General features: G+C 45.8%; 1 protein-coding gene across 1 annotated transcript; it reads left to right on the forward strand.

Moving 5' to 3' along the window:
• Window positions 1–2,305: 2,305 nt before the first annotated feature.
• KLHL38 (kelch like family member 38) lies at window positions 2,306–10,506 on the forward strand. Its single transcript, XM_049632918.1, has 3 exons — window positions 2,306–4,921; window positions 8,738–8,843; window positions 9,748–10,506. The coding sequence occupies exons 1-3, from the start codon at window positions 3,533–3,535 to the stop codon at window positions 10,035–10,037; spliced, it is 1,785 nt and encodes a 594-aa protein (XP_049488875.1). The 5' UTR covers window positions 2,306–3,532; the 3' UTR covers window positions 10,038–10,506.
• Window positions 10,507–11,799: the final 1,293 nt, after the last annotated feature.

The following is an 11,799-nucleotide window of genomic DNA, read 5'->3' on the forward strand; positions in this document are numbered from 1 at the left end:
ACAAAGTTAAGACAAAAAGTATAGAACTCTCAGAGACAAATAGATTCATGAATTGAAAGTGGGTTGGTTGGGGTTACATGCGGGTGGTAGATATGCTTTTTGGATTGGACTTGGGTTATTTGTGTGTGTTTGCTATGAGGTTAATACCAAGACTCAACCTGACTTTTCCAGACGTTTAATGCAGAGTCAGAATTCTCTTAGTAGGCCAGGCCAATGGAATGGGCCTATTTTTTTTCTAAACCTTAGGATCCAAAGGATTTATTAAAGTTGGTCAGACCTTGATACGGCACACCAGGGCTCATTTGAACTCTTGACAGGGCTGGATTCCAGAAATTCTAATTAATTAGGGAACATAGAGGAAGCTCCAAGATGCTTGCCATGGATGGCGCCGTATTTGTTCACTCCCAGAAATCCCTACCTATTGCCCTCACAACAAACCCTTGGCTTGATCACTAGCTGGAAGAGAAATAATGCAGGTATTTCAGAGCAATAAAAAGTTATTTTTCCCTTGTGCTGACTCTGAGGCCAAGGACTAAAGCACTAGCACGGGGTTGGGAAGATCAGCTCCCAACCTTGAGCTTCATAATTCTTGCTCTGTGGTATAAAGCAGTTATTTTACTTTTCTCTTTATCACGTTATTGGATTTTATTGAAATGAGGGACATCCAGATGGCTCCAGAGCGCTGTTTACATTGAAGTCTAATGGACATGTGCCAAGCTGCACGTGGAAGGCCCTGCTACACCTGTATGGTGAGGGGGGAGGGGTATGAAGTCCACCCAACAGTGCTCCCCCTCTTTCCCTAGTCTCCATTCTGCTATGCTCAATTCAAGAACTATACATAAGTTACCCACTATGTGTCAGCCACCGTGCTAGGCATTAGGGATAGAGAGACGACTGAGACAAGGTTCTTGCTGTCCAGACACTGCCACTCTAAGACGGGGGGCACAGTCAGGTAAACGTGACTGCACTGAGGGAATGAGGAATGTAATGTTAGAAGTATGCAATAGGAATGGAAATAACACAGAAGGCTGGGGAATTAATGATGTGAGAGGGTCAAGGAAGACTTTCAGAGAGGCTGATCTACAAATCAAATTTTGAAGGATGACTAGGAGTTCAGAGGCGAAAGTGGAAGAGATGGCAAAGGGGAGAGCAAGCAAAGGCACAGAAGCACAAAACAGAGGGGACTCGGACCTTTTAAGGAATTTGGCTACTCGCCTGTCATATCGCCAGCTTGGCTCAGAAGTGCAGAAATAATCACCAGCTCTGATAGCTATTAAACCGCTCTTCTCTCCAGCTCCCTGCATGTACCCCGATGGGTCTCTGACCCCCTTGGCTCAGGTGTTCTGCTCCTAGTTCTGGCCTCTGGGCGTCTGGCCCTAATGACATGTTATGGTTTTACTTGCCTGACCTTGATCTTCTAGACTCTTTGGGGTAGGATCCACTCTGTGATCTGCAACTAACAAGGAGAGATACCCCTCCTTCCACCATGCTCTGTGGTACCCTAAAGGCCAGGCCCGCCCAGCCTCCCCAACAGAGACCGGGCACATATAAAGATCTGCACTTCGTCTATTAGAGCTAGAATAAAAAATGTACGTGGGAGAGAGACGCAGCAGGAGATGGTTCTCCAGGGAGGCAGCAGACCAATCTGATTCCTGCTAAAGTCTGGGCTTCATCCTGCCAACATGGGGAGCCACTGAAAGGCATGATGCAGGGGACTGGAAGATTCCAGTTTGCCTTCCTCGGGGTTACTCTGCTGGTTATTCAAGGTGATTGTATTAGAGGAAGAGAGACTGGGAGCAAAGGAAAAAGTCAATATGGAGAGGCTGTTGCCACAGTGTGAGCAAGACTGAGAAAACCAGGCTCCCCTGCCACTCACTGCTGGTGCAGTCAAATCAGCATCTCCCTGGGGGCAGAGGCAGGACAGAGCTGGCATCAACCTTGTGGTTCCTTAGCTGTCCATTGTGGCTCTGATTCTTACATTTAGGGGCTGCCTCCTCCTCTCTCTTTTTTCTTCTCCCTCCCTCCCTTTCTCTCCCTTCTCTGCCTCCTTCCTTCTCTTCTTGCTTATTCCTTTTCCTCCCTCCTCCCTTCCCCTCCCTCTCTGGCACACCCTGGAGAGATGCGCCTTGCCTCCTGCGTCCAGCTCAAGACTCCCTGATGGGAGAAAACAGAAAACCAACAAAGTTTTGTGTTTTCCAGAGTCTGGAGACTCCGGGGTGCCCCACAAATATTAAAAACAACTTTTGTCACAGATTCCATCACCTCGGAGCCTGCAGGAGGAAATCATAGCCCTCTCCAACAATCCTGCTAACAGACAATGGGAAATAAGAAACCCACCGACCAGTACTCTTGGGCCCATGTTCCGGCTTCCTTAAGGCCATCCACCACCTTCAGCTTGCCCCAAACTATCTCCAGTGACTCTCCCCAGGTCACAGCAACCTGTTTACAAACATCTAGAATTCCCAGGCACTTTTAGGACAAGGGACTCAGGATGTGTCCAAGTGGGCAGCAAAGTCTTCTCTAAGAGAAGCTGTTCCTCCAGATCTATTTATGACGACGTAAACACTTGCCAAGGAAACAAGGCATGTGGGCATGCGCCGGCCCCACAGTCCCTCGGGTTGCTGCAAAAGGCAACTGAAAAGTCACATGTCATAACAGTGGAAAGTACATATGCAACTATTCTTAGCCCTGGAATGTATACACTGTCTCCCTGCCCAGTGCTTCTTTCCCGAAGTTCTAGAAAACTGTGAAAGTACCGTCAGCATAAACAAATCCAGAACTCTCCCAGGACAAATCATCTGCCAACTGAAGGAAAGGCTTGGATTTATGGTCTCACTTGGATCCAGAGGTGGAAGCTCTCTGGAGGGACCAGCCGGACCAGGCATCATCAGTGGATGTCACTGCAGCAAATGAAGGTAAATATCTCTAATGTTTAATTCTTCTGTGGGTAGACTGCCAGATGTCAACCAGTAAACCCTGCCCAGGGTACTGTTTGGTCTCTGCTTTCTGTTTATCACATGTTTAAAACAAAACCCCAAAGACTGTCTGAAATCATGTTTTAAAAAATAAGTTGCAAAGGCCCATTTTCATCCTTTAGTACTGTCTAGTTACCCGAGGGCCACGCCCCCAGAATGACATCCTTGGGGAATGACTAACACCCAGAAAGATGCTTAGATGGGTTTACTAAATAACACATATGCTGAGAAGCTCACAGAATTCGGCTGGTCAAATGCATGGACTGTCACTTTGCTTCAGGCTCACATTTAATTAAGCCCCTGACAATCAAGTAACTTCCAACAACATTGGTGGTTCTTTTTCATTTTTCTCAGATTATCTGAAGATGCTATTTGCCTATTACCTTTGAGAGTAATCACAACCAAAAAGAGAGGTGTTGGCTGTGAGGTCTTGGGTGTAGGTGGCCTCTCTTTCCAATCTTCACTAAGCAACATTCTTGGCGTTATCCACAAGCATCTTGGTGAATAGACATAGATGCTATAAGTCTTGGAGCCAACACAGTTAAACACTTCAGCACATGCTTCCCCTTGGGACCTCTTCCCCACCTTGTAGAATGGATGAGGAGTTGCCAGATGAGTTGCTCTTCAAAGACCATGACTTCTCCTCTGACATACTGAGGCAGCTCAATGGCTTAAGGCAAAACAGGATGCTGACTGATGTGAGCATCTGTACTGGGACCTGGGAGGTCCCCTGCCACCGAAGTGTGCTGGCCTCCAGCAGCCCCTACTTCAGGGCCATGTTCTGCAGCAACTTCCGGGAGAGAAGCGAGCCCAAAGTCCAGCTGAGGGGCATCGACCCCCCAACTCTGGACCAGATCATCTCGTATGTGTACACTGGGGAGGTGCACATCACGGCTGAGAACGTCCTGCCCTTGATGGAGGCAGCCTCCATGCTACAGTATCCCAAGCTTCTGGAGGCCTGCTCCTCCTACCTCCAGAGCCAGCTGACCCCCGGCAACTGCTTGGGCATGATCAGACTCTCTGAAATCTTAAGTTGTGAGAGCCTCAAGAAGAAAGCCAGGGAGGTGGCCCTGACGTGTTTTCCAGAGGTGGCTGCATCGGCAGACCTGAAGGAGCTCTGCGTCTTGGAATTGAGAGACTATCTGGGGGACGACGGGCTCTGTGCGGAGGAGGAAAAGGTGTTTGAGGCCCTCATGGTTTGGGTCAAGCATGACCTCCAGGCCCGGAAACGACACGTGCAGGAGCTGTTCAAGCAAGTCAGGCTTCAGTACATCCACCCGGCCTTCTTCCACCATTTCATCGCCAACAATGCCCTCCTTCAGTCCTCGCCCTCATGCCAGACCATCCTGGAGACAGCCAAGAGGCAGATGTTTGCTTTGCACAGTGCCACCAGTGCCCCAGACCTCCAACCTCCATGGCATGTCCCCCCAAGAACCTCTTACCAAGATTTCCTCGTCCTCTTGGGTGGAAGGAAGGACAGCCAGCAGACCACCAGGGACGTTCTGCTGTACAACAGACAGACCGGCCAGTGGCAGAACCTTGCCAAACTCCCGACCCGGCTGTACAAGGCCTCAGCTGTCACTTTGCACCGCAGCATCTATGTGCTGGGAGGCATGGCTATCGGCACAGGGAAGAACATGCCCAGCCACAACATCTACATCTACTCCCTGAAGCTCAATCAGTGGAGGCTGGGGCAGCCCATGCTGGTCGCCCGCTACTCGCATAAAAGCACTACCCATAAGAACTTCATCTTTTCCATTGGGGGGATTGGAGAAGGGCAGGAAGTCATGGGCTCCATGGAGAGATACAACAGCATCTTGAACATCTGGGAGAGTATGGCCAGCATGCCAGTGGGGGTTCTCCACCCTGCAGTCGCTGTGAAAGACCAAAGACTCTACCTTTTTGGGGGAGAGGACATCATGCAGAATCCTGTGCGCCTTATCCAGGTAAATGACTGGTCCTTCCCATCATGTAAGTGCATGAGTGTATACCCACACATACACACAAGTGCATGCACACACACACATACTTATACACATATGCATATATATACGCATACATACACACATGTATATACATGCATGCATATACACGTGTGTATACATGCATGCTGAGTACATGCATGCATACATATAATACATATATACACACTTATCATTTGCAGGGGAAGCGTAAAGGAGGGAGGAAAGGAAGGATGGAAGGGAGGAAGGAAAGAAGAAAGTTTAAATTCAGCAAGATTTCATCCATTTATGAATTCTTGTTGTATAAGGTTAACACATACAAAGGAACATCAAATACAATCCCTGTACACAAAGAGTTTATCTTCATTGGAGGAAAAAATTAGTATATCTGAAAGTCCAAGCTAGAACACACTGAATGTCTGATAGTGGAATTCTATAGGAATTTTGCAGATGCTTCTAACAATTCAGCAAGGCCCTGTAAGATTCCCAAGCATTGGTCCACAGTCCATGACCAAATCCCTGGGAACCCAACCTCAAATCAGCGGAATCAAAATCTCTTTGTGTGGGGTCCTGACATTTACACATCAGAGACATCTCCAGGAGATTCTCAGTTGCAGCCACGTTGGGGAACCTTGCCTTAAATGATAAGTAGATGCTAATATCACTAGCAAGCTCTCTTAGAAGTATTATTAACAGAGGCCAAAATGTCAGAACATGAAGTGTTTCATGCAAGTTCTAATCTCTGCAGTTTACCTAATGATATGAAAAACTTGAATAATGAGCCTATCTTTAAAGATAAGGAAATTCCTTATCTTTGTTTTATTCAAGAGCTATATTGAGCCCCAGCCATGGTAAGAGCCCTGGGGATGTGGGCATGAGGAAGAAAGTGCACTTACACTCCAGGAGCTTGCTGGACAATTGCAATTCAGGTGCAAAATGGAGGGATGCTTTAAGAGCATGGGGAGTGCCTTAAACCAGTCTAGAAGGAATCGGGGATGGTGTGACTTTCGAGGTTGGTCTGCTGACTTGAACAGAGAGGCAAGAGAGAAGGGGAGTAAATGAAGAGGGAGAACCCCTGGGTGGATAGAAGGATCTGACATGGATGGAGACGGGAAGCTTCTCTAAGCAGAGGCAGAGTCCTCTGTTGAGGGCAGGGTGGTGAAGCTGGGCAAGGGAGCAGCTGCTCAAAGGCCCTGAAGCAGAAAGGGGCACAGCCCATGGACTGAAGACACTGAAAGCCTGAGAATGTAGCTGCAACACAGAGCAGGAGGAGAAAGGTGGTATGCCAGGCAGGGCTGGGGGGTTAGTCCCCATGTGCTCTCCACCCAGACTGCTGCCCCTGAGCCCCTACTATAGAAATTCTGGAACATTCTTAGGGGATGGGTGTTTGTGCAGATGAGGCTGACCTGGCCAGCTTTCTGGACCTTGTCAAGGAATTGGGGTTGTAGCCTGAGAGGAACAGTGTGGCTGAAGTAATCAAATTTACATTTTTAGAAGTTCCCTTTAGATAGCTTGGGGAGACAGGACTGGTCTAAGTGGACAACAGGAGGAGAGCTGGGGACTGTTCTAGAGGTCCAGGCCAGGGTGACTGGTGGCTTGGGCTAAGCTGGTGCCGGTGGAGATGGAGAAAAGTGAAAAGCTCCAATTTAATTTCTGTTTTTTCTTGCCTTCACTTCTCCAGCCCATATTTTCAGCTCCTCCCTGACCATCTAGGCAGATTCTGAGTCTGTTCCAAATCCCACTGATTTATTTGAGCCAGGAGAGACATGTTTTGCTCTCCACCAAGCTCTGGCCACACAATTCAGATGTAACAAAGTGCTTCTATGTAAAGCTAGAGCCCCTCCCTCTTTTAAAAAATATTTTTCAAAATAAAGTCAACAACTATGCTAAGTATTTCACATTGCAAAATTGTTATTGATTTCCTAAGAATAAATACAAGGCTCAGAAAAGCTTTTAAGCTGGCACATCAAAAAATGCATAGTACCATCAAGCAAGACTCTTGCAAAGGCAGAAAAAAATCCACTAACAAATGAGTGATCCTTTTATACTGCCGTAGTGAGAAGGGGGAAAGGGGAAAAGTATTCATGGAAACCTTTATTGTCTACCTAGCATTAACTTTGATACGAAATTTTTATTCATTCAAATAGAGTGTAAAATCAATGCTGGGGGTTGCTTGATGGAATAGGTTGGATTTTCTGGCACAGATTCAGAGTTTTCTTTAATGGATGGTTCTTCTGCGGGCATGCATTCTTTGAGGAACTATACCGCAGTGGGGTTACTGTGCACTTTGTGTGTGTATGTGTACCTTTCTCCCTGGCCTTCTTTCTACCTCTGTTTCTGGAGGGCATTAAGCAAATCCTTTAGCATAACATCACTTCCTCCACAGGTCAAAGACCATCTTTTGTTATCCTTGCCCCAGCCTCTCTAGGGGTATTATGAGGATTATGAGCAACTGTTTAATCTATCTTTGAAACCATACCCCAAGCTGACAGAGAACAGAAAGTCAGGAGGCAATTACTCATTCAGTGTTTGCTTTTGCTCCAAGGATCCTACTTTCCAAAGTGTCACCTACGTATTTTCAGATGAAACCATGAGGCTTAACAGCCATCAAGACTGCCTCTGTCTTTAGCACATGGCCTCCTCTATGCTTCACCAACTTCAAGAACCGACAGAGACCTTAAGAGGTCTCCAGTCTCAAAGGCTCCATCAAGAAAGGCAACACTTACATGGCCCCAGGCAGAGCCATGAGTGTGGTGGTTAAGAACATGGACTCCGGGTGGGGTCAACCAGACCAGCTGTTCCACTCACTCTAGCTGTGTGACTTTGGACATGTCACTTAACCCCTCTAAGCCTCAATCTAATCTGAAAAAAATGGAGGCAAGTAATGGTACCTACTTCACAGGATGATTGTGAAGACCAAATTTGGTAAACTAACAAAACATAGAGTCTTTCATATGGTGGCAATTATATTTTATATAGAAAGAATTGCCAGCAAAGAATTATACTTCATATAGAAAGAATTGCCATTTTCTTCTGTAGGTAAATGTTTTGCCCCTTCTTTTCTTATATGAGTCCATCCTAAATCTCTTGTGTTAAATTTTGCTAACATTGAATTAATTTATATTTGATATTTGAACTTTATTTAAACTGAGGGGAACATGTTCTGGAAATCATGATTTGTGACTCTATTTCAGAGCATGGCCAAGGAGTCCTGCCCCACCTCTATGCTCTTTTTTTCTTTTCTCATACTTCCTCTCTGATTCTAATGACTTTCAGGCACAAACTGTTCGAAAGCCTTCCTCTCCTAGCCCCAAATGTATTCTTGGCTCTAAAGCCCTCTCTGATACACTGGAACATTTAGAAACCTAAACATGAGCCGGAAATAGAAATGATTGAAAAATCATTGGTTTTATGAATACCCAAGTTGCTTCATTTCCCATTAAAAGAAAAAAAAATGTTCCAAGCAAGGTAAGAAAACACATACTACAATGCCTAACTCTTGGTCCATTCTATAGACACATAGCCAAGGATCTCATGGGCTCACATAAAGACCAATTTCTGGTAATATATTCTTTCTGTTATTTAATTCTATCTTATTGATAGCAATATATCAGTATTGCTTAGTATATACCAATATATCAATATTGCTTGGTATAATAGGTATTATACCTACCTACATTTCAAAAACTAGGAAAAAGTGAAAAAAATCACTCCTATTTCACTCTCTTAACTACCACTTCTATCTTTTTAAAAATATATATCCCTTTACAATGCAGCACCATGATTATATTTCTCCCTCAGGTTTACCACATTTCCAGAAACACATGGTTCAAAATGGAGACGAGAATGATCAAGAATGTGTGCGCCCCTGCAGTGGTGCTGGGGGAGCGTATTGTCATCGTGGGAGGTGAGTTTGAACAGAGGATCGTGAGGCTGGACACAAACTTGGCATCTCCCGTGGAAAACGGGTCACTAATAGACAGATGTTGTTCTACAAAACAGTGCTGTTAAAAGCACATCCATCCAACTAGGGGAGTGTGGACGACTTGGCAAAGTTTTTTTCTCATCCAGAAGTTTTTCCCTGTCTTTATCTATAAACAGGGAATGAAATAATACCTATTTCACAGAATTGTTGTGATAATAAAATGTGTTCATATATCTAAAGCACTTAGCACTCTCCCGGGTACATGGCAAATACTAAAATAGTGTTCGCTACTGTTCATAATATCAGCCATTAAGAGATAAGCTCTCTGCAATTGCAGTATAGTGTCTTGGTTAAGAGGACTGGTTTTAGGGTCAGACCTGGGTTCAAATCCTGACTCTGTCACTGGCTGTATACTCTCTGGCAATTTATTAATCTTTTTTTTTCTGTGCCTCCATTTGCACATCTGTAAAATGGGGATCTTAAAAGTGGGGACTGGTAGGGACCAGGTAGGGCTGTCGTGGAAATCATTCCTGAATTCCCAAAGTCTCCTTCTCTGGATTGATAAGGCTCTTGGGGAAGGTGGGGAGTGTGTAAAAGAAATGAAAATGACATTGAGGCTGAGAAAGCCACTGAAATCAGGAGGCTGCTCCTAATATAATGCTGCCTTAACTTGCGGCTAAGGATTCAGGGGCCAGAATCAGACAGATTGGAGTCCAAACCCCAGCTGTGCCCACACCTTGGGCAGGTTACCAAAGCATACTACACCTTAGTTCAGAGTGCAGCCTTGATACTGGGCAATGGCAGAGATAAGCCATGTTTCCAGACTGCAGCCTTCCATTCCCAAGTGAGCAACACTGAGCTTGCCGATATGCCATTTGGTTTTCAGGTTACACGAGGAGGATTCTTGCTTATGACCCTCAATCCAACAAATTTGTCAAGTGTGCGGACATGAAAGACCGCAGGATGCACCATGGGGCCACGGTGATGGGGAACAAGATCTATGTAACGGGTGGGCGGCGGCTGACCACAGATTGCAACATTGAGGACTTGGCCTCCTTTGACTGCTACGACCCTGAGACGGATACCTGGACATCCCAGGGACAGCTTCCTCACAAACTCTTTGATCACGCCTGCCTCACTCTCCAGTGCATACCCCACACTCCCACCTTCTCATGAAGTCGGCGAGAAACTGTTGGTCTTAGTCAAGATGCTTTCTGTTGCAAGGGACAGAAACCCAATTCCAAGGAGCTTAACCCTAAAAGGATGCAGGGAGTGCCCACAGGACTGAAAGTTCCAGAGCCCGGAGGCCTGAAACCAGACATATTGTTGCCAGAACTCTCTGTCCACACCGCAACTCTCTCTCTCCCCCTTTCTCTTTCTCCTCACTTTCCCTCCTTCTCTACCTCATCTCTACTAGATTTCATTCTACAAACAAGTTTCTTGATCCACAAATTATGAAGACAATGGCAACTGATAAACTCAGACTCACATTTTCTAACTTTGCATCTTCAAGACAGAACTTGACCATCATCCATATATTAATCCTGAAAATAATCCTAATTGGACGTTTTTTAATTCCATGGCTTCCTCTTGAGTCAATCACTGTTTCCAGGGCTTGTGCTACTGTGTAATCCCAGATCATGTCCCTACAGGCTGAGGTCATGTTAACTGTTATCACTGACAGTCTATCCACTGCACATGATGAGATAGAGGCAGTTTCCCCAAAGGAAGAACTGCTGGGCTGACCAAAACCACATCTGCCCAGATCATCATGGAAACCCAGAACTAAAGGGCTGAGAGACCGGGAAGAGTCCCTAGAAGCATGTGGTCCAGGTGGCAGTGTGAGACATTGACTGTGACCCCGTTTCTTTGCATTCTATGGATGTAGTACATTGGGATTCCAGGGAAATATGTCAATTCAGTTTCTAGGGTTTGCAAAATTATCTATGCTGCCAGAATAAAGTTTGTTTCTAGTGCCAAAGGATGTTTTCCTCCAGCCTCTGGGGAGCTATAAACCTGCAGAATTAATCAGGATTTTCATTTTGGTAAATGTTATGAGAATTGCTCTTCCGAGGCAAGCCAACAAATTCCTTCACAGATTCCAGCAATTATTGCCCTCTCCATGCCAGGGCTGAATATCCCCTAGCCCTCTTTATCTCAAAGTTCTTCCCATGCTGGCTCAATCCCAAGCTCAAGAATAAACTGAAGATGGTGACACATTATAATCACCTGGGAAGCTGTTTGAAAATGGGGCTGAGCCGCATTCCGGAGGCACAGACAGGGATTCTCAGGTGGAGCCTAGATCATTGAAATGTGTGGTCAGGATTAAGAACCACCATCCTGGGCACTTGGGTGGCTTAGTCCATGAAGTGACCAACTCTTGGTTTCGGCTCAGGTCATGATCTCACAGTTTGTGGGATCGAGCCCCTTGTCAGGCTCTGTGCTGACAGTGTGGAGCCTGCTTGGGATTCTCTCTTTCTGCCCCTCCCCTGCTCTCTCTTACTTTCTTTCTCTTATAAATAAATAAATAAATAAATAAATAAATAAATAAATAAATAAATAAATAAATAAATAAGCTTTTTAAAAATTAAATAAAAAAAACCAAGAACCACTGTCCTGCTCAGCTGCAGGTACTGAAACATTCGTGTGCTGACCCGCTTCCCAGCATGTTCTGGCCAGCCCTGTCGCCACCCAATAGCATAGGTAAAGTCTTCTCTCTAGCAATGGAAACATCTGGAATGGGTCTCACTGCCCTGAACCTGGCACCAGAGTGACCCCAAGCTGGAGCCTTCCTCCTACCCTGCTCTTCAGGCTCATGTTCTGGACTTACCCTTTCTTCATAATTTGTATTTTTTGCCCTTCAGTTTCTCCTGCTGGGGTCTGAAGCTCTGCTCTGCTCCCCAGTCTGGGGAGCAAGCTGTGGGAGCAAGCCACAGGT

This window comes from Panthera uncia, chromosome F2 (genome assembly GCF_023721935.1).
Source record: "Panthera uncia isolate 11264 chromosome F2, Puncia_PCG_1.0, whole genome shotgun sequence".
NCBI classification, from domain to species: domain Eukaryota; kingdom Metazoa; phylum Chordata; class Mammalia; order Carnivora; family Felidae; genus Panthera; species Panthera uncia.

Coding starts and splice junctions, on each gene's coding strand:
- KLHL38 (XM_049632918.1), top strand. CDS start 3,533: ATGCTTCCCCTTGGGACCTCTTCCCCACCTTGTAGAATGGATGAGGAG. Junction 4,922..8,737: donor ATCCTGTGCGCCTTATCCAG/GTAAATGACTGG, acceptor TTTCTCCCTCAG/GTTTACCACATTTCCAGAAA. Junction 8,844..9,747: donor GCGTATTGTCATCGTGGGAG/GTGAGTTTGAAC, acceptor TTTGGTTTTCAG/GTTACACGAGGAGGATTCTT.